The sequence below is a fragment of the Lissotriton helveticus genome, chromosome 8 (assembly GCF_964261635.1).
Source record: "Lissotriton helveticus chromosome 8, aLisHel1.1, whole genome shotgun sequence".
Lineage (NCBI taxonomy): Eukaryota > Metazoa > Chordata > Amphibia > Caudata > Salamandridae > Lissotriton > Lissotriton helveticus.
Genome location: NC_136069.1, coordinates 462,425,549 through 462,447,960, shown reverse-complemented (window position 1 = coordinate 462,447,960; position 22,412 = coordinate 462,425,549). Strand labels below are relative to the sequence as shown.

The 22,412-nt window shown below is 48.8% G+C and overlaps 1 protein-coding gene and 1 long non-coding RNA gene across 3 annotated transcripts in view; one reads left to right on the top strand and one right to left on the bottom strand.

The window, feature by feature from the left end:
* LOC144772782 (uncharacterized) overlaps positions 1-22,412 on the bottom strand; it is a 340,470-nt gene that overhangs the window by 164,583 nt on the left and 153,475 nt on the right. The window lies entirely within an intron of this gene.
* Positions 1-22,412, top strand: part of RCBTB2 (RCC1 and BTB domain containing protein 2) — a 374,196-nt gene that overhangs the window by 276,742 nt on the left and 75,042 nt on the right. For both annotated transcript variants that reach the window (XM_078657335.1, XM_078657336.1), the window contains one exon: positions 15,411-15,550. In XM_078657335.1, the coding sequence (XP_078513461.1) occupies positions 15,411-15,550 (140 nt within the window). The remainder of the gene's footprint in view (positions 1-15,410; positions 15,551-22,412) is intronic.

The window sequence follows — 22,412 nt, the reverse complement described above, 5'->3', positions numbered from 1 at the left end:
CAATGAGAGGAAAATCCTGGCATTGTTTGACTAAAACTTGAGCAAGGTCATTAATATATAAAGTTAAAAGGAAGGGGGCAAAAACACAGCCTTGTCTCACTCCCTTTCTGATTGGGAATATGGCTATGCATTCACCCATATTTCCATATTGGACCCTAGCACCAGTGTCTCAATATTACTGCCTCATAAAGTTTATAAGTGATAGTTCCACTCCCATTAGCTCAAAAATTCTCCAGAGTCCATCATGTCTCACGCAATCAAACGCAGAGCTAAGATCCACAAAGGCCAGAAATAACTTTCCCGGCTTAGCTCGCTTGTATTTGTCTAGCAATAAGGTCAAATTTAAGCCCTGTTCAATTGTGCCCAAACCCTGACGAAAACCGTATTGTAGTTCAGAAGTGTCACCCGTGTCTTCCGCCCAGGACTGCAGTCTGTTTAGTAGAATATGGCCTGTCAGTTTGAGGAAGGAATCTAAAAGAGAAATTGGTCGATAGCATGATGGCATATTACGAGCACCCCTTTTAAAAATGGGAACCAAGATCGATTCGGAACAAGTTGGAATGAAGCCATAATGGCAACTTGCTGCTAAGACTAAAGTTAATAACGGGCCCTAAAGGGAGAAATTTGACTTATACAAGTCGACGGGGACTCCATCTGGGCCAGGAGCTTTGCCATTCGCACTAGCATTTAAGGCACTGATCACTTCAACTAATGAGAAGTGTACGTCTAGCGAAAGGAGCTCGAAATTTCAGGCTCTGGAGAAAGGTTCAATGCAGCCGGTTTAACTTCCTGGTCCTCGTCGTTATATAAAGTGTTAAAGTGATTCACCCATTTATCCTCACTTATAGCTATATCTATTAATGGAAGATCACTAGGAGCTAGTAAAGGCATGTTAACTGCCTTCCAAAAACTAGTATTATCACTACATAGAGAGCCTTCGTGGAGGCCAAGATTCAACTCTCAATGCCTCCTTTCGTTGTTTTAGGGCATATCTATATGCAGGGCATATCTATATGCACTTCTTGCCGTATTAATTTCCACCCGATTCCTTTCAGGTTCATGTAAAACTTTTCTCAGGTCTGTATAGGCTTTTGCACATTTATAATCAAACCAGCCCTGTTTCTTGGGCTGGCACCTTCTGTTTTCCACAGTTAAACTCTTCTTGATCTCTGAGGAAATACGACCAAAGTAGTTCAAAACTTCCATATAAGGAGCGGAGTCGTCAAGGCCAACAAGAAAATCAGAATTACATTTAGTTATAAGTGACTTTGTGAACTTAAATGGTTCTACTTTAGGCCATCTCAGGGAGTAACCATTAGTTCTGTTTTTTTTTTTGTAAAACAATTTTTATTGCAGATAATAATGCAAACATTACAGGTATTTCTCATGTAAGAGCATGCGGGATCTCAAAATAATCAAGTCTCTGCAATATAATTTTCCACATCATCGCGATTCGTGGTCTGGGGCTGGGTGGTAGTTGTCACACCAATTGCTTCCCCTTCATCACTACTCAATGGCGTATCTGATGATCAACCGCTGTCTGCTTTTAACTTTACTTTCCCCCCTCCACCAACCCCCCCTTCCAGCATCCGGTCCGTTCAAACTGTTAGGTCGGTGGCAATGGAATGTTGCAACCCCCCTCCCCACCTTCCGTACCCTCCCCCCACCCACGGTGGTCAATGGTGTCTCGTGTCTGGGTTGTCGCATGTTGAAGTGTGTTGGTGACCTGCGGAGTCTGGAGATGTCTAAGGAGTGTGTGTGTCCATGGTGGGAGCTATGGCGGGCATCACCTCCCCGGGTTCCCCAGGGTCCTCAGCTTCATCTTCTCCCTCGCTCTCTACTGTGTTATCCCTAAGTGCCTGGACTAGAGTTTCCCAAGCTAGTGCCGCTTCCTGGGCCTTCTCGTCAGGCCCCCGTCGAGCCAGTTGATATCTGATCGTGCTCTCCGCCGCCGCCCATTTCTGGAACTCAGTCAGCCATTTCCTATGTGTCGGCGCTGCCTTCGCTTTCCATCCCCTAGTGAGTTCCCTCTTCGCAAGGAGTAGGCCCATGTCTATAAATTTGCTTGTCAGTTTATTCTTACGTGTGTGCGGAAACCAGTGTAGGAGTGTAGTCGCACTATCGTAGTGTAGCTCCCTCTCTGTGACCGCGTTCATGGTATCGCCCACATCCCTCCAGAAGTCCTGTAAGTGTGGGCAGTCCCTCAGCATGTGCAGTAAGTCTGCGTCCAACCGTGCGCATCTAGGACACGCTGCATCCTCTGCTCCAAAGTATTGCGCTATTTTGTGCGGAGTGAGATAAGCCCTATGAAGGATGTAGAGCTGTATTAACTGGAACCGAGCGTTCCTGGTGCTCTTCTTGGGCCTCTGAACCAACTGGGCCCACGTCGTATCCGGGATCTCCCTCTGCAGGTCAGTCTCCCATTGGGTTTTTAAGCGCGTAAGGGGTCGTAAGGTGCTCTCGAGTATTCTGGAGTGTAGGCACGTGACTGCCTTGACCGTGCCTGCGGCCATCATCACATACTGACACGGTGGCGACGTCGTGGGTTCACACAGTCCCTCGCCCCAGTGCGCTTGGATCCCTCGTACCACCGCCGCGTGTAGCAAATAGTCACCTCTCGGAAGGTCGAATTGTTCCTGTAAGGATTGATACGGCGCGAGTACCCCGTCAGTGAAGAGGTCTCCCACCATCTGTAAGCCAGCCTCCTCCCAACTCTGAAGGCTCGACCAGTCGCCTCCATGCGGCAGTGCCGTGAGCATACCCAGTGGAATTTCGGGTGCGTACGGGTGACCGGTGCCCGCGCGCTTATGCACGCGGTTCCAGCAGAGCCTCAATGTCCGCTCCTCCTGAGATAAGTCTCTGAGTGCTAGCTTCTGCTGCAGGGTGATGTATGCTAGCACATGGCGAGGGGTGCCAGTGTCCCTTTCCTGCTCCGGACCCCGGTATACCCTTGCCACTTCCTGTGTGAGGAATTGCAGCTGGGCGGCCAAATAATAATACTCGAAATCAGGGACCGCGAGTCCGCCCTCGTTCTTCGGGCGGGTCAGGGTCGCCAAGGCTATCCTCCGCCTGCCAGCCCCCCACAGAAAGGACACTACCTGGGATCTTAGCCGTCGAAATACGGCACTTGGAATCCACACTGGCAAGGTTCGAAAGAAGTACAGTAACCGCGGCAGGGCGATCATTTTTAGCAACGAGACCCGGCCTGTCATTGACAGCGGGAGGGTGGCCCAGAAAAGCATGTTACCCTGCAGTGCTCGGATGCAACGGTTGATATTGCCTTCTAGCAAATCTGCGGGTTCGTGGTAAATGTACACCCCTAGGTAGGGCAAACAGGCCGGCTCCCAGCGGGGCTCGGGATGGGTCATGGGGCACCTCTCCGCTTTCCGGAGGGGAAAGAGGCAAGTCTTCGCCCAGTTCACCTTCAGGCCCGATACATCTCCGAAACGCGCCAACAGGTCTTCCGCCCCCACCACTGCCTCTTCGGCATTCTCCAGGAACAGTAGGAGGTCGTCCGCATATAATGATATGTAATGACGGGTCCCGTCCACCTCCAGTCCTTGGTAGGAGTCACCTTTCCTAGCTAGTGCTGCCAGCGGCTCTATCGCGAGGGCGAACAGCAAGGGAGAGAGTGCACACCCTTGTCTAGTGCCCCTAAGCACTGCATATTTATCCGATATCAACGCTCCTATTCGCACCCTAGCGCCCGCTGACGCATACAGCACCTCCGTCCACCGCACGTACTCATCCCCAATGCCGAAGCTTCGCAGCACTTTGTACAAGTAGCCCCATTCCAGGCTGTCGAAGGCTTTTTCTATGTCGATCGCCATCACCACCGGGGCCTTGGCGGTCGGAGGAGGATCCGCTACGAGCCTCAGCAACCTACGGATGTTGTGAGACGTATTCCTAGTGGGGATAAAGCCCGACTGATCCTTGTGAACCAAGTCTTGCATGTGGGCCATCAGCCTGGTGGCCAGGACAGTGCTCAAGATTTTATAGTCCGTCGTGAGCATCGACAGTGGTCTGTACGATGCCGGGTCAGAGCTGGTCCTATGCGGCTTGAGCAAGGGGATCATGAGCGCCTCGCGCATCGAACAGGGCAATTCCCCCCTCTCTTTCGCCTCGTTATATATGATTTGGAGCCGTGGGGCTAGGATATCAATGTATTTACCATAGAACTCGACGGGCAGGCCGTCCACTCCCGGCGTTTTCCCGCGCGCCATTTTCTTTATGGCCCCCCTAATTTCCGCTAGGTCAATCGGGCCCCCAAGGGCTTCCGCTTGGTCCGGTTCTAGGCACGGCAAGTGTATCTCAGACAACAAGTTCTCTAATATCTCGGTTCGGTCCGCTGGGCTTCCCCTATACAGTCGCTCGTAGTACGCTTTAAAGCATTGTAAAATGTCTGGCTGGGTGTAACACTTGGTGCCGTACGCATCAATCAGGGACAATATTGGAGCAGCACCCCTATTGGGGTTTGCCAACCATGCTAGGAGCGTCCCCGTCTTATCTCCCTCAGCGAGCGCTTTGGTTAAGTATGTTTTGTGATCAAAACAGCGAAGGCGCTCCACCTCTACCGCCAGCGCTTCCCGCGCCGAGCATACGCTATCCTGCATGTCGGGGTGGTTGGGCCGTCGTTTCTCCACCTCCCGCAAGGCTTGCTCGGCCTTGTCCACATCTTCTACCAGTGTTCGCCGCACCCCCGCGAACTTCCCTATACAATGCCCCCTTACTACCACCTTGAGCGCGTCCCATTCCACCGCCCTGGAAGAGGCCGTCCCCTCATTTTCGGCAAAGTAGTGGGTGATTCTATCTTCCAACGCTCCGCTGAACGGCGGATCGTCCAAAGTGTCCGGATGAAGCCGCCACGTCGGAATTGGTGAAACCACATTCATCCAGGCAAAGGTAAGAAGTAGGGGGTTGTGGTCCGAGATCGTGCGTGCTAGATATTCAGTACGGGCAACCATTGGTAACACCGACTGGGAGCAGAGGAACGTGTCAATGCGCACGTGGAGGTCGTGTATACCCGAATAAAAGGAGTAATCCCTTGCAGTGGGGTGTTGGGCGCGCCATGCATCCGTCAGGTCCCACAGCCCCTGCCAGTTTGATCTGTGTTTTGCCAGTCTGTGAACTGGGGATGCGTGTAGTGGTGGGTGCGACCTATCGAGGGTGGCATCTGCCACGGAGTTGAGATCCCCCCCCCAGTAGCACTGAACCTGTTAAATAGGAGGCTAGCTGTTTGGTCAGTCTATTGAAGTACGATGCTTGCTCTACATTTGGCGCATAGGCGCTGCAAAGTGTCAACTGACGCCCCCGAAGCAAACCCTCAACCGCCACATACCTCCCTTCCGGGTCTACTGTGTGCCTAGTAACTTGAAAGGGAACCCCCGCCCGGATCCAAAGAAGTGTTCCCCTGGCAAACGCCGAGTACGTGGTGTGGAATAAGTGCCCCCTCCATCTCCTCTGCAGTGCGGTGCCCTCCTTCTTAGTTAAGTGGGTCTCTTGGAGGAAGGCAATGTGTATCCCCCTGCGAACCAGGTAGGCGTGTACCTTGTGTCTCTTAGTCATGGAATTTAGTCCCCGCACATTCCAGGACACACACTTCAACGAACCCATGTCAGCCATCACCCCAGTCAGCGCAGGTTAGATCAATAAATTTCCGCTTCCGGACACCAGACATCTTCCCACCACTTCCCATCCCCACCCCCCCGCCCAACTTCCCAACCCCAAGTGCACCTCGAGTCACCCCAACTACTCCAGGTCCCCCCTCCCCCAGAACAGGACCCAACTGCGAAGCTGAGGCACCCATCCAAACTAGTGAGCAAACGTGCTCACGTAAACTTGTAGTCCGCAGTAATCACCACGGAGGCCTTATGGGCCCTGTGGTGCGTGAGCTGGCTACTGAACCTCTCAAGCCTCGGTCCCAGGTCCCTCTGCCCCACAATACTCAATGCGACTTATAAAAGGAAAGTCTCACAGTAGTCTGTTCCAATATCCATGGGGGGCGCCGCCTCCAGGTTCTCTTCACTCAGAGGCCGCGGACAGCTGTCAGGGTTCAACGATTTCCCCCGACGTCTGGGGGGTGATCTTCGGGCCCCTAGCCCCCTCCAGTCCCGAGAAGTCAGTGTCCGATCCCGTGGCCAGGGCCTCAGAGGCCGATTCTCTTGCCGAGTGGACCGACGCCGTTCCCGACACCTCTTTAACCGCCTGTAGCGCAGCTCTCCGTTCTTCCTCAGTTTGCGACGTAGAAGGCTTCTTGGATCCCCGGTTGCGCCCCCGGAGTCTTCTCGACCGCCTGATCGCATGATTCTGGTGCTCCTCCTCGGCCCGAAAGCGAGCCCCATCCGTGCCCGCCTTGTAGGTGTCCCACCAGGCCCAGGCATCCGCCGGAGATTCAAAGAACAACGCCTTATCGTCTACTATCACACGTAGCTTGGCCGGGAACAGCAGGGAGTAATGCAGACCCTTGGTACGTAGCTCCTTTTTGATGGTTAGGAAGGAGGCTCGCTGTTTTTGGGTTTCAAATGTATAGTCTGGGAACAGCGTGACGTTACTATTGTCCACTTGAAATGGGCCCGCTTCCCTGGCCCGCTGAAGGAGCCAGTCTCTGTCTTTATAATGGAGCAATTTGATAACCACCGGTCGCGGCGGGAGACCCTGGCGTGGGGGTCGGGAAGTCACGCGGTGCGCCCTCTCAAGTGTGAAGAAGGGAGATAAGCCCTCCGGGGCAACCACGGTTTTGAACCAGTCAGTCAGGTAGCCCACCATGTCCGTGCCTTCTTTTTTTTCCGGCAGGCCAACCAGGCGTACGTTATTCCGCCGACTGCGGTTTTCAGCGTCCTCCGCTCTCTTCTCCAGGGCCTGTATCCGCTCCATCGCTTCCGTGAGTCGTCCCTCCATCGATTTGTGGGCCGGCACGACATCTTGTAGGGCAACTTCCGTGGCCTTGACCCTGTCTTGTAGCTTGGCATGATCTGCGCGCAGGTGCCCCAGCCCCGTCGCTACTTGACCAATATCGTGTTGTAGGGCCTCCTTCGTGGCAGCAATGGCGTCTAGAATCCGGTCCTGCATCAGCTGGAGCTCCGTGGGGGGTTGCGGGGAGTCGTCTGGCGCTTCCGTGGCTGGGCTCCCGTCCCCTTTGGGTCCTCTAGGCTTACCCATCCTGCACTTCCCAGCAATTCAGGGCCCTCCGGGTGGTCCGGCGTCAACGACGTCTCCCGCAGTAGGCCGCTGCTAGCCCCAATGCAGTCTCGCAACCAGCCGTCGTCGGGCGGAGAGCCGGGTCTTTGGGGGTCGTGCGGCAGAGATCAGAATTGGCGCCAGTGAACCGTTATGGCACATCCGCTTCTCCCGGTAGCCAGGCGCCAGGGGTCTGCACTGGGGTCCACCAGCCGGCCCCGCCTGCCGGTCAGCAGTCCGTGGAGCTCCCCTCAGCGGTACAGCAGCGCCACTGACCCGGAGCCACCCTCCACCCAGGGATCACCACCGGGTGCCAGAGGTGGGGTGGAAAGCGTAGGATCCACAGGGCCCCAGCGGGCGTATTTCTCCCTCCGGTCCCGATTCCCCGCTTCCCTCGGGTCTAGGGCCGATTCAATGCCCCTCCGTCGCGGAGACAGTTGCACCCTGCACGGTCGGTCCGGGTTGGGCCACCGCCCAAGCAAGTCGCAGGCCCCGTCGTCGGGCTATAATGTGTCCCCCTGAGCAGGGTCGTGCTTCCTCCGGGCAGCCTCCACTCACAGTGTCCATGGATGGCCCTCCCAAAGCAGGCCTGTAGTGTCACGGCCGCTTCCGGGGGTATTGCGCCGGTGTAGGGCTCAGAGGCGCCCACAGGGATCACAGGCCTCAAAGCCGGGGCCTCGAGTAAGCCCCCTCGCTGTTGTGGGCAGAGCTCCGCTAGAACCCCACTCCCGGGCGGACCTCGCACCGATCACAGGATCTGCCGCCGCTCCAGGGGGCCGCCGCCGCCGCTCTCCACCAGACCCGCACTCCACTGTGCCCCACGCTGTGGCCTCAGGACCTCCGGAGCGGGCACGTCTCTACTCCGCAGTGGCAGCGATGCAGGGAGCCGCCATCTTGTCCCCAGCCGTCTCGGGAACCTCTCACCCCTCAGCGTCCGGTATATTCGGCGTAGCGGCGCTCCGACCCCACCGGAACAGACCTGTGGGTTGGCTCCGGGATCGACCCGATTTCCACGGGGATCCCGGGTCTAAATCAGGATGAAAGGCGGATTACAGGGCTGAGGGTCGGGAGCCTCGCTAGGCTGCGACCGTGTCCATCGGCTGCTAGCCACGCCCCCCCCGTAACCATTAGTTCTGTTAAGAGCAAGATTATGCACAAGGTGCTCTGATGTGCTCTTTGTATTTAACACATTGCTTGGTAGTTGAAAATGGAAAATGGTCGCTCATTACATTTGAATGTATTACAAAATTAGTCAACCAACTCGAGTGCCAATTTGAGAACAGGATAAAATCAATAATAGAACCAAGCCCTCTGCCTTTGTAGGTGCAACTAAATGGAACTGTAGGGGAACACAATGCGTTTGCGAACCGAAGATCAAATAAAAATAGGGATGAGTTTAGAAGATCCCCAGGTGTTGTGTGTGGAAAGTGAGCATAGTCAACACCTTCATCGTGGGCTAGGCCACAAGTACCCCCCTGGCATATGGACACAAAATGTAATTAAAGTCCCCTCTCCAAACGACACACATATCTTTAGCAATATCATTCTGTAAGATAGACAAATCATTCTGTAATGTATTCAACACACCCCCAAACTGCTCCTTAGGAACATTATTATAAAAATGAACAGAGCAAAACAGTGTTTCTTGTCCACATGTAACAAAACAATATGATAATAAATGGCCGAGGTCATAAGTATAATCTTTTTGATGTTTCCTCGATTGGACACATAAGTACACAGTCCTCCCTTATTTCTCCTGTGTGCTGTAGTTACCGCTGGTGTGTGGAATTTTTTGAGTATATTACTTAGTTATTTTGTCATTTTTATATTTTATTTTATTTATTTAAGAAGTTTTGTATAGCGCAAACAAGACCTCAAGATGTATCAGAGCGCTTCACAGTAATAGGAGAGGAGGACACAGTAAAAGGGAACATTGTAAGGCGGTAATAGAGGATAATATAATAAGGTAATAAAAATTTACAAGGATGCGCACGATAATTACGTGGTACAATAAGGTAGACAAACCTAGATAATACAGTGCTTGAAGAAAACAGACGACCAATGGTTATTTACGGCAGGAACATGTCCATTAGGAGTGTTTTTACTTCATGCTTGAAAGCAGCGGTATAAGGAATTTGGTGGATTTCCGGAGGGAGCGCGTTCCAGATCTTCGGTGCCGAACCTGAGAAGGCTAGAAGTCTTGTTCTCTTTTTGCGGTAAGACTGGGGTTTCAGTAATAGAGCATTTGCACTTCTTGATGGTCTGCACCCCCACCCCCACCCCCCACCCCCGCCCTGATAGTTCTAGAGTACTTAGAGCTGGGGAGATGTGATCAGTTCTTTTTTTGTGTCAGTAATCAGTCTAGCAGCTGCATTCAATGAAGCCCTGAGCAGGGCCAAGGTATGTTTGGGCAGGCCACATAACGTCGCGCTACCATAGTCTAGTCTTGGCAGGACAAGCGCTTGAACCACCATCTTGAGGGAGGAATGGTTTTAGATTTCTAAGAAGCCTCATTTGGTAGTTGGCCCCCTTCAACATCATACAAATTTTTTCTTCATGTTCAGGTGTGAGTCTAGGGTGATTCCGAGAGATTTAACTGAATCAATGATAATAGGGGAGCAGTTGAAGGTAGTTAGGTGCTTCATCCAGAGGTCAATCTTGGGGGGGTGGGGGGTGGGGGGGTTGGGGTTAGTAGGGGACATCAGAAGGAATTCAGTTTTGGCGGTGTTAAGCAGGAGATGATTCTCAGTTAGCCAGTTTTGGGTAATCCCCAGGGACGAGTTAAGTGAGAAGAGGTCTTCAGAAGAGTCTATTTTCAGGTAAAGTTGCGTATCATCCGCATACATATGAAAAAGAATGTTCATGGATTTAGCAGTGCTCGCTAGTGGTTCCAGACAAATATTGAAAAGTATGGGAGAGAGTACTGACCCTTGAGGGACCCCCATGGAGACTGTGGATGGTTGGGATATCGTATGGTTCACTTTAACTCTTAGGGATCTATTGTGAAGGAAGGAAGCGAACCATTGCAGTACCTGATCTGAAAGGCCCGTCCTGTGTTCCAGAATGACTGAGGATATCGTGATTAACCGTGTCAAATGCAGAGGAAAGATCATGGAGGATTAGAAGGCAGGATTAGTTATGGTCTAACAATTTTAGGATGTCGTCCATGATGTGAAGGAGATTCAGTACTATGACCGCTCCTAAACCCTGATTGATGTTCATCCAAGAGATTAAAAGTCTCAATTGCGATTGGATGCATTTTTCAAGGAGCTCGGCCAGAGTAGGAATGTTGGCGATGGGACGAAAGTTGTTGTGGTCAAATCTATCCGCATCAGGTTTTTTGAGAATTGGGGAGACCTGAGCTGCTTTTAAGCATTCTGGGATCTTGCCTTGAGATAGGGAGGCATTGACAATCTTTGTCCAAAGGGGGATAAAGGCACCCTTGATTTCTTTGAAGACAGACAAGGGTAAAGGGTCGCTGAAATGATTAGAGGGGTTAATGTTCAACAGAGTTTTGTAGATGTCGTTTTCACTGAGGGGGGAAAAGGAGCTCCAGGTGGCCATGTTCTTGGTACTTATACTAAGTGGCTTTAGACTCTGAGTGGGAAGGAACAGTCGCACTCGCAGATGGTGTAAGTAGGGCCCTCTTATATTCGAGCTCACGTCTGATGAGCTTAGTTTTTTTCATAAAGAAGATAGCCAGATCGTTTCAGGAGGGTGAGGTGACTGTTGATTCGAAATGCTTTGGTGCTATAGCTGATTGCTGTTTGACAATTTCGATAAGTGTTTTGGGGCGATTTAAGGCTTGAGTGAGTTGGACTCGGAAGTAATCGGTCTTAGTCGTCTTGAATTTTTTATTGTAAGAAGTCCTAACCGATCTAAGGAATTTTAGATGATAGACGAAGGGATTGGCTCTCCATAGACGTTCAGCAGCCCTTAGGTTGCGGCATTCAGAGGTTAGGTCGCAGTTGAACCATGGTTTGGAGATTTTGGCAGAGGCATTTTTTTGCTGTAGAGGAGCTATTGAGTCCATGATACCAGAGATAGTACAGTTATAGAAATCGGTGAGATCCTGTACATCAGCCAAGTCCGTTTGGGAGGACAAGGCATTTTTACAGTCGATAGCTAAACGGTCCTTGTTAATATTCCTGTGGTCTCTTTTCCACTGTTTAATCATACATAGTAACACTGTCTGGGAAACAATTTCATCTTATTTAACATCCTAATACAGCAATAAGAAACTAAAAGAGGACTAGTCCACCTGTGTGAAGGGCCTTCCACTGCACAAGAACTCGTGTCACCATGTTGTTAGTAACTTCTGATCCACTTGATCTAGAAAGAAATCATTTTGTTAAAATATGCTGATCATGCAATAGATGAATGGGTTATGTGGCAACTGCAGCACATCCATAACGTTGTAGAAAAGGCAGCAACCACAGAATTGCATAATTCCAGTGGCCCTGGTTACATTTATGTATTGTATTGTAATTGCATTTATATAGCGCTTACTTCCCCTGACGAGGCGTCAAATCACTTTTTCGGTGAGTAGCACACTATATCAGAACCCATAATGGATTAGTGGTGAAATAGTATAGTGAAATATGAAAGTAATTTGTTTGGTGGATACGTTAGTTATTTGGATTGAAAAGGATAGTGGAGGTATAGAAGAATGAAAAAGGTTTGCATTTATATAACGCTTGCTTCCCCTGATGGGGTGTTGAAGTATTTTATTGGTGAGTAGCATGCTACTCCGGAACCCATTAGTGGTGAATTAGTATAGTGAAATATGAAAGTAATTTAAATGGTGGAAATGTTAGTCAGTTATTTGGATTGAGAAGGATAGTGGAGGGATAGAAGAGGGAGAAAGGTTTGCGTTTATATAGCGCTTTCTACCTCTGATGAGGTTTTGAAGTGCTTTTGGGGCAAATAGCACTCTACTCCGGAACCCATAAAGGTTTAGTGGTGAATTAGTATAGTAAAAAATGAAATTCATTTGGGAGGTGGACATGTTAGTCTGTTATTTGGATTCCAAAGGATAGTGGAGGGATAGAAAAGGGAATGATTTAGACATTTTTTCTTTTTTTGTTTGTTTTGGAGATCATAGCAGTATGAGGAGGCTTGGGGTGAGTTAAAGGGATGTAGAGGGTGAAGAGTCAGAAAGGCTTGTTTTGGGGGATCGGAATAGTAAAAAAGGTATGAGATGATTGATGCAAGGAGGGTAGAGTAGGGAAGAGTCTAGAAAGGGTTATTTTGGGGATCATAGTAGTGGTATGGGGTTTAGAATGAATGAGAGCGGAGGTAGAGGATATATTGATTGTGGTATAGGGTGAGAAATAGGGTAGTGCATTGGAAAGAGTAGTAAAAAGAGGTCTGAGATGAGTCAGAGAGTTGAGGTAGAAGATAAGAGAGGTGTAGGGTGAGAAATAGGGTAATGCATTGGATATGCTGAATTAGAAGAAAAGTAATAAATATATAGATCCATAAATACATGGAAGATATATAGATGCATGAAGGAAGTAAGTATATGTAGAATAAAGATGCATTAAATAAACTCCGGCTTTCAAGTGTAGCGCAGCCACGACCTACTTACAAAATTCAATAGACACCCTGGCTCTACGAAATCTCTGAGAAAGCACTGGACCACACAGCACATTTAAAAAGATGGTAAACAAAACAGTAAAAATTATTTTGCTAGTGGAGGACAAAGCAGCGCTAAAGAAGAGGGCCCATGGTTGGCTTGTCCTACAGAGCTACACCAGAGGATCGCCCCAACCCTACTTAGGTGCCAGGTTCACGTGGTCAACTAAGGAGAAATATCTACATCTAAGGCTGGGCATACTTCCATCACTGTACAATCTGCCCCAGTGGAAACGCCTACAAACATCAACTAGCTGCCGACTGTGCTGGGATTCTAAGGAAGATATGATACATTTATTATGCATATGCAGAAGATTGGATAAGGAGTGCAGATGCATATTAAAACCTGCTTTAAAACAAACCGGAATAAGATCACGCAGGCAGGCAGTAAAAACGTGTTTCGAAAGCGAAGATATTCAACTAGCCTGCCGCCTTGTCCAATTCCAAGACAAAGCCGAAAAATGCTGAACTCCAACTAGCAGCTAATAGGTGGGGCACCATATGATGCTCCTAAGACTCATTGCCCTTGGCAACAGAGCATTACAGAATCAGTATCTCTCTTCATAGCTATCTGGAGCTATGTAGCGCCCTAATAGGCCATACAAGAGGAAAATGGAAAACTGGCAGCTACCCGCAACTTTACAATAAAGAGTTTAAAAAACTTTTTAATAACCCTTCTTTTGTTCTTAACAGACTGCTTGAAAAACCTTAAGACTTATGAAATGCTACGATACCTCACAAACAAGGTTTTGAAATTTGTACTTTCGGCTATCATTGTTTTACTAAAGCGCATTTTCTTCTTTTTCAGGTATGTATTATCAAATGGAAAGTATTGATATATAGTTTTAAAGTTGCAATGGTTTTAAGTAATCATGCAATAAAGGTTGATTGATTGATCAAAAGTGTTGTGTGCTAAAAAATTATTTTATTTTTTGTTTTTATATATATACTAGCAGCCCGTCCCGACGTTGTACGGGAGCAATTAGGCTTCAGGCCCCCCGTCGCCCAGACGTTGTCCGTGGGTCCCCCGGAGCCTTCCTCCATATATTGCAGTATTATACCTCTATGTTTAGTTTGTATGCTTTTGTAACCTGCACACGTCACTTTTTTCTCCTGTAATGCACCGTTTGCTACGCTAATGCACCGTTTGCTAGCTCTTGTATTTTTTTGGCTCACGATTGTCATTGCCGCTCCTGCACACATCACTTTTTTCTCCTGTAATGCACGGTTTGCTACGCTAATGCACCGTTTGCTAGCTCTTGTATTTTTTTGGCTCACGATTGTCATTGCTGCTCCTGCACACGTCACTTTTTTCTCCTGTAATGCACCATTTGCTACGCTAACGCACCGTTTGCTAGCTCTTGTATTTTTTTGGCTCACGATTGTCATTGCCGCTCTTGCACACGTCACTTTTTTCTCCTGTAATGCACCGTTTGCTACGCTAATGCACCGTTTGCTAGCTCTTGTATTTTTCTTGCTCACGATTGTCATTGCCGCTCCGCGTTCCTTAATAAATAAATAAATAACCTACCTCATCCGCCGCTCACCGCCGCTCCTCACCGCCTGTCCGCTGCTCCTCACCGCTCCTCCCCGCCTGTCCTCCGCTCCTCACTGCTCCTTCCAGCCTGTCAGCTGCTCCTCCCCGCGCTGATGTCCGCCACTCCTCTTCCGCTCCTGCACGCCGCTCCTCCCCGCGCTCCTGATGTCACCACGCAGGTCGCGGCCGGCGCTACTTGCAAGGGACTACTTTTTTTTTTATCGTCAAATTTTTTAAATAACGTATTTATTTTTTATTTATATAGCCTATGTCCATCTGCACACCCTGACAATTACAATGATGTATCGGGTGTGTGGATTGGCGCTGTGGTTCCCGAGTTTACCCGCCTCAAAGGTCCAAAGTTCTTGCTTTATAATAGTAGTATAGATATATTTCGTTTTTCGGACCGGCAATACCTGATGTCTACGGGGGTATGCTGGTTCTTTTGAGACGAGTGCGAGATATATAAACCACTTTTTCTGTAATTCAATAGTGGATCAATTGTAGATAAGTAGTCATGAAAAAAGATTTGCTTATTTATGCAGTCATGTGCATATGTTTCGCCCTGCTACTGTGCATATTCTATATTCAGATGTGATGTGATTATTTTTTTGTCTCAATATGAAAAAGAAAAATAGAAACTATTTGCGGATGCCGCTAAGCTTGGCACTGCAAGTGCTGTTAGTGATTAATGTGTTTCCAGAGGCCAAACCCATTGTGTTTTCTTCTGACATTGAGTAATATTAAAGGTGCGGATTATAAATTAGAATTAATAAGAGAGAGAAAAGGTATGACCATTGTAAAAAGACACCTTGCGTTTGATGCTAGAACTGGTGAATCTCAATATAAAACGTACAAAGAGGGACGGAAGCACGCTGATGGCGACGGCAATGAATATTACTAACCAGATGTACAGCTTTCAGAAGGCATTGAGGCTGGCATGTTCATATGTATGATTTGCATAATTTGATCGCAGGGAAATATGGGTGGTGCTTTATTGTGTTTGTCACAGTTGTCCTAAGCCATAAACTGTGTAACATGTTTGTTGTTTTCTCCCCAGGTGTGAACATTTCCGTTCCATGCTACTTAACAATGATGAGGAAATCATAGAAATGAATCAGTTTACTTATCCTGTGTATCGAGCCTTCCTGGAATACCTGTACACAGATAGTATCAATCTCTCACCAGAGGATGCAATAGGTAATTAACGTAAACAATAGTTATTCTAGCAAGCTATTATGGGTTAGAATACAACTAAAAACTAAGACATGGAAAATATCTGTCAGATTCTGGCGTTTTGGTTTATCTTTATCATTATTTCAATGCATGGCAGAAGTATATGCTTTTTGTGTATACCAAAAAATAAAATAATAAACACAAAATAAGCCTCATAGGGAGAAATGGGAAGGCTGCAGCATTTTAGACAAACAGTGCGCTTCTAAAAATCTTATTTATGAGTACTCTGTGATCTCAAGATTTGACATAGGAGTACCCATATCATCCTCCTGCAGTCCTAGTCAACTACTAAAGGGAGTGTGTTTCACGTGTTATCAAGTTCTCATTACAGAGAACTATGAGGGTTTTGTCTTCAAAAGTAGAAAGTGAAAAACAAGAATTTGGTTGGAATGGAAAAAGAGGGACCAAGCAGTTTGTGGGAGTTAAAAAGACAGAAAGTTTACAGAAGCTAAAGAGGTGGGAAAAGACCATGCTGTGATGTACACAGCTGAATATGGGAGGTGGGCTCAGCCTTAATAAAGGGAATGGAGGTGATTTGATGGGACTTGACTATCGCTCCACTTGTTTATTGTACCCCGACAGCAAATCAAACTACTATGTGTGTATGCCTCAGATTGACCCCGGAGATTGAGTAATTGAAAACCATAGGGTTCAGGAGATCAGGATATACAACCTCCAGTAAATAACTCTGAAGCACAATCTCCTGATGTCGACCACGCATATTCACAGTGTGCTCATTCAAATCTATGTTAAATATATTAACAGTGCACCAGAGTTTAGAGTCCTATTACAGGAACTTTATTATTTCATTCTAAACATCAAATCCTAAGCCTTCATTCCCTTCCTCTCACGGCTTTCCACACCATCTGCTGCAGAGTCTAGATGATCAAAACTTGAGACTTTACCTGCTTCTGCCTCCCTCGATTAGAGGGATACAAGATTGAATCTAATTTTCTATATCCTAGCAATAATAATTGAACTCAAACCTGGTAACACAGTAAGACTTGTTATCCTTGATAGAGACTTTCCTTTCCCATTGCTTCTGCCTTCAAATGTTTATTCGGTTTGTATTTTTCCTGAAGGGTTGTCAGAATCATGTGCCTGTCATTCTCACCAATCCTAGAGTCTTTTGTTGGTAATCATGGCCCCTTTTGCAAACCTGATATTGGAAATTAATGCTGCCTGTAACATTTTGAAAAGTAAAGCTCACTCCGCCTTAACCAGTCAGATATCACTGATTTAAATGTCTTGGCCTAGGTTCACTAGGTGGTCCACCTGGTCTTCAGGGTGGGCAGTCAAACCCATAGCATATGTTTGGAACAAGGTTTTGATGATGAGAGGGGTTGGGGCTAAACACCAATGGAGTAGGACGTGCCTCACGGAGCTCCTGCCTGGCAAACCCCCATCCGCAACCCTCCTAAAACCCTGTGCCCCCTCAAAATATATGAGGGGACTGGGGATATCAACTGAACAAGAGGAGAGCGCAACAGGGAGACAAAATGACCCAGAGCGTGCCACACTTGAGAGATTCGGGGAGACGCCGCATGACCTCCGAAAATGGCGGCCGCTAGCTGAGGAGGGTACAGCCCGGACGCGGACTAAGGAGTGTGGCGATCGTCTCCCTGTCCAAGGCCGATGCTGTGCATGTGGGGACAGCTCTGAGATTCGAAGGCCCGGGGGAGGTTAATTTCGGTCAGAACCAGACATCATAAGGTCCATGAAGACTTGGACGAGAGGCCTACGAGGCGATAGCTGAGGCTGAACTGGGCGACTGCCGTGAGACCTGTGGAAGCCGCTACTGAAGCCAGCGGGGAGTGTCCCTGGTCCGAGGATGATGGAGGGAGTGCAGAGGCGACAACAAGGTACCCCCCACTGAGGTGATATGAGACAGAGGAAGGCTTCTGTGGTGGTGGCTGCACTTGGAAGGCGGCAAAGTGCAGGCACCCGGATGACATAGCTAGGGATCCCTGAAATGGCACAAGTAATCCCAGAGGTGAGGAGGTGCGCATCGGTTGCGAAGAGGGGCACTCACCTGGGATCGAAGAGAGGAGGGCACCACAGCGAAGCAGGAGCTGAGGGCAAAGAGGAAGAGACCTCGCAGCTTAGAAGGATGGGAAGACCCATGCAGAGTGAGTAGAGACAGGCCGCTACAGCAGGGAAGACTGCAGGTATCGCGGACACCCTTGAGCAGTGAGGTAAACAGTTCCTGGAGTGGGGAAACAGGCGTACTGGGGCTGCAGACAAGGGCTCTCGCTAGACAACGGAGAGAAGTGGGTCCAAAATTCAGTAGGAGCTGCGAGTGCGGAGAAAAAGACCGGGCGGCCTAGCCTAGTGGGAGTTCCCGCAGAAAGCGACTGGAGGCGGGCAGATTTAGGGGACCCAGGCGGCAGGAGTTGTGGACGCCCCTGAGTGGGCCACATCGACTTAATTACCCACTGCAGCAAAGCAGAATAAAGTAGAGTGGAAGAGAAGCACTCACCTGAAGAGGGGACAAGGAGACCCTGAGGATAAACGGAAGCAAGGAGCAGAAGCGAGGCAAGGGCGGCCTTTAAACAATGGGGGAGATGAAACAGACTAAGAGCGGAGGCCTACCAAGGCAGAACGGCAGGCCATAACACTTGAGTTGCCATAAGAAATAGAACCTGAACGGCTTAACCAAAGGGCAGCTGGAATTGGGAGGAGTCTACCTGAGTGGAGCAGAGAGAATCGGGGCAGTAGACCAAAACAATAAGGACAGGAAGTTAATATCCTCCACAACGACGAGTGAAAGCGCACAGGTTTGTGCTGGCCCAATGCAAATGGAGAAGACCAGCAAGCAAGCTTGAAGTAGTAAAGAACCTTTACTCAACAAGAACTAAGTGAACCTTGGCTGTTAATCCCAGAGTGAAACGCATGGGCCAGATACACAACAGGATCAGAGAACGTTGTCCCCCCACATTGCCAAACAGCCACAAGGGAGTCAGCAAAACTCAAATATAGAAAAGTCCTAGGGGGTTGGGTGGGGAGGGCAAAATGTGGCTTATAATATGAACGGCTGGTGAGGGATAGGGGAGGATGAGGATTTATGTCAAGATCGAGTCAAACTTACTGTATCCTATGACTATGTACAAGCTAATTGTCTCACCGGTGTTAAGAGCAAAAATAATAAAAACATTAAATAAATATATATATATAGGGAAGTCATATGGACAGTGATAACTCCAAACAGTTGAGGAGGTCCTAATTTCTCAGTAGTGCAGCTGCCGAGCACAGCAAGGAAGGGATTGCACCCCCCAGGAATGGGGCAGATAGCCAAACGTCAAGGACAGGACGCTATGGATCCCAGCAAAAGACAGGAGCACACATACGAGGAAGATGATGCAGGAGGAGCGACAAATGAGACTACTCTGACCCATCCCACCTTGGTGGACATCATGCAGGCGATCACAGTGTCTCACGAAGCGCCTGAAACTAAGAAAGATGCCAGAGGCACAGATTTGAGCCTACTAAAAGATGATCATCGCCGCCTAGCAGAACGGGTAACGAACACCGCATGATGGCAGACATAATATTGGAGGTCACAGAAATGAGTAAATCTTTGTCAGAAGTAATGAACAGGGTGAAGTCCCTGGAAATGAGAGCAGAAGACAGTGAAGGGAGATCCCGTAGAAACAACATTCATCATTGGGCTTCCAGAGTGTGAAGAAGGCAGCAACATGGTGCAATTTCTAGAACACTGGCTGAAGACAGAAGTGGCCCCGGAGGGCCTTTCGAAATTCGGATGTGCAGGAAAGAGCGCACAGGGTACCGGCGTGACCACCAAAGACTGGTGCCCCTCCACGTCCTGTGATTGATCGCCCGCTCCATTTTAGAGACCTGGACCATATCATGTCACAAGCCAGACAAAACAAAACCCTGCAAATTGTTAACAATAATTATATTTCTGTATTTTACGAGAGAGGTGCAATGTTGCGGCAGCGTGCTTCCTTCCTGGCTGCCTCAGAAGCGCCAGCTTCTGTACTCAATGATATTAACAGCCCGATAAAGAGTGGCCTCACCAACGGAAAGTCAGTTCTTCCACACTACCTAAGAAACGTGGAACTGACTGGATACGGTCCTGTTGAGAAGATCGCAAGAGAAGTCACCGGGGGGAAACAGCCCAGAAGAAACACAGAACTCCAGAAAAAGCCAGCACACCATCCTCAGTGGAAGCTAGGGAAGAAAGGCATAGAATACTATTGGAGGTTGCAGAGCTGAGCCAGGCGGACTCCAGCCCTAAATCCATGCGGAACAACATGGAGGAGAGAACACCGGATGGTTCCAGAAGTACAAGCTCGGATGAGTAATCTGATACAGACCTTCCCAAAGTCACCCCCAAAGCAGTAGACAACCTCATCGGAACAGAGCCCCAAGTGGCCGGCGTATACGAATGGACAATAAATCTAAGCGTTGTTATCCTTTTGGTCCCGAATAAGGGGTAAACAGACACACAGGTGGGGATTTCTAACAAGAAAGGGAGGAAGGGAGGGAGGGGTGGGATAATATCCTTATAGTATGGAGGGGTGAAAACCAGGAGGCTAGGAGCCCGAGGACACTAAGTCAAGACTTCACTCCCAATCACAACAGCGCAGGTAATCTGCGGAACGATACCAATTGGTATTGAGTTTAGATGGGTACTAGACTGTCGCCTGTCCGGAGGGGATGTTGGGGAGTTTATTCTTTAGGGGGTTCACACGTTGAGGTTAGGCATGCCTGGACTAAAGTAATTAGTGGGCTAACATTGACACCTAACCAATGGTTTCCGCCCTAGACGTTAAATACATCTCGGGGAATGTGAGAGGAATGCACACCATGACTAAGCACCATAAAATACATGCATATCTGACTAGACGGGGCGTTCACATAGCGCCATTACAAGAAACACGTATTACTGCTATGACAGGTGAAGCCCTTCAGAAAAGATGGAGAGAACAGGCATTCTATACAAATTACTCCGCCTTCGCGAGGGAGGTCCTTATATGGGTGAGCGCAGGAGTCCCATTTCAGTCTAACAAACACATAAATGACCCAGAAGGGTGCGGCGTAGTCCTAGTAGGCAAATTAGATGGCAGAGACATAGCCATTGGGAACATTTACATGCAGAATACAGATCAAGCCTCATTCTTAGCGGTTCTCTCCAGGAAGTTAGCCCCAGACCTGACTGGCCCTTTAATAATGGCGGTGACTTTAACTGCATCACAGGGCTCGTCCCTTGGCCTGACGCTTTTTAATGTGTATGTGGCACCCCTGGCAGAAGTGATGAGATCTTTTGGTTTCCAACTAACCTCCTATGCGGACGACACGAAAATAGTTTTGTCACTGACAAATTGGGCTGAAAAGGAAACAGGGGCACGTTTCCACGATTACATGGCTGCAACTCTGGATGGATGGCCTTAACTGTTTAAAATTAAACTAGAGTAAAACCGAGGTCATAAAGTTTGAGAACAATCCACATGTGTGGACACCTCACTGGTGGCCTGGAGGTTTGGGAACCTGTCCTACACCCACTAAAAACGCAAAGAATCTAGGGGTAATGGTGGATAACAAGCTTGCTCTGGGTGACCAAATAAGTATGGTGAATTCGGCCTGCTTTTTGGCACTCAGAATTATAAGAAAAATTAAGTGTTCGAGGCATGTGAGCTGCAGATCACACACTATGCATAGATCGCCATCTGGTGTTGGGCCCGGATGTTTGCACTTCGTTGTCCTGGAAAAGTCTTTGGAAGTCACGAAATAGGTGACTCCTCCCTTGGACCATAGTGCGCATGGGCCTCGGCTCCATTTTCAGATTGTTTTTTTTCTGCCATCAGGCTCGGATGTGTTTCTCGCGCTCCAGTTCGGAACCGTTACCAATTTCACTTTCGACGCGCTATCCTTCACCATTTCTACGGTATTGTTTAGTATCGCGATTCCCAGTCGTCGCGTATCTCCCCAACTACGAAGTCCTCAATTCCGATCGTCGACAAGGGCCTTCGAGCCTACTTGGGCCTTGGCATCTGCCTCATGGAAAGGACTCCATTCAAAAAGTGTGTTCAATGTGGGTCGAAGTTTCCCCACACCAATCTGCATGAGGTGTGTAACCTCTGCCTTTCACCAGAGCATGAGGCCAGAGACTGTACAGCTTGTGCCTCCTTCCGCTCCAAGAAGACCATTCGAGCTCGAAGAAAAATGGCTAGCTCGTTGACATACATTCCTGACGACATCTTCCAAGAGGGCGTAGACGTGCCTGAACAGGAGCGAGTCCAAGAACTACTCATTCGCTCCTCAGAACCAGAGAACTCCGACGTCGGAGAACTCACTCCTGCGCAGCTGGTCGTAAGTAAAGATATCGACCCTCACCCCCTCCATACCCCATCGAAAAAGGCTTCAGTCACACCTTCACCTTCGGGTCCAGGTGCACACCGAGAGACTGCTTCCCATGCCCCGCCCTCGAGTTTGGCAAAGAAGCCTATTAAGCCTTCAGGTGACTCTGGCTCAAGTCAGTTGACCACCGGTACCGAAACCCGGTTACCGGCATCGAAAAAGAAACCGCCCTCCTCCGTGCCGTTCGTTGCCTCCACATCCAAGCACTCAACACCTAAATCTAAAGGCACCGACCCATCGACTCAGAAAAAACACTCTGAGCCGAGCAAAAAGCTGCTCCCTAAAACTTCGGATCCACAACTTTCAGAACCGAAAAAAACCTCGGAACCAAAGAAACAACCGGTTCCACAGACAGCCACAGGCACTGTAAAACATCATGGTTCCAAGCCAAAAGACCACAAAACCCTTCCGGAGTCGGTGTCGCGTAAGTCTACCGAACCGAAAA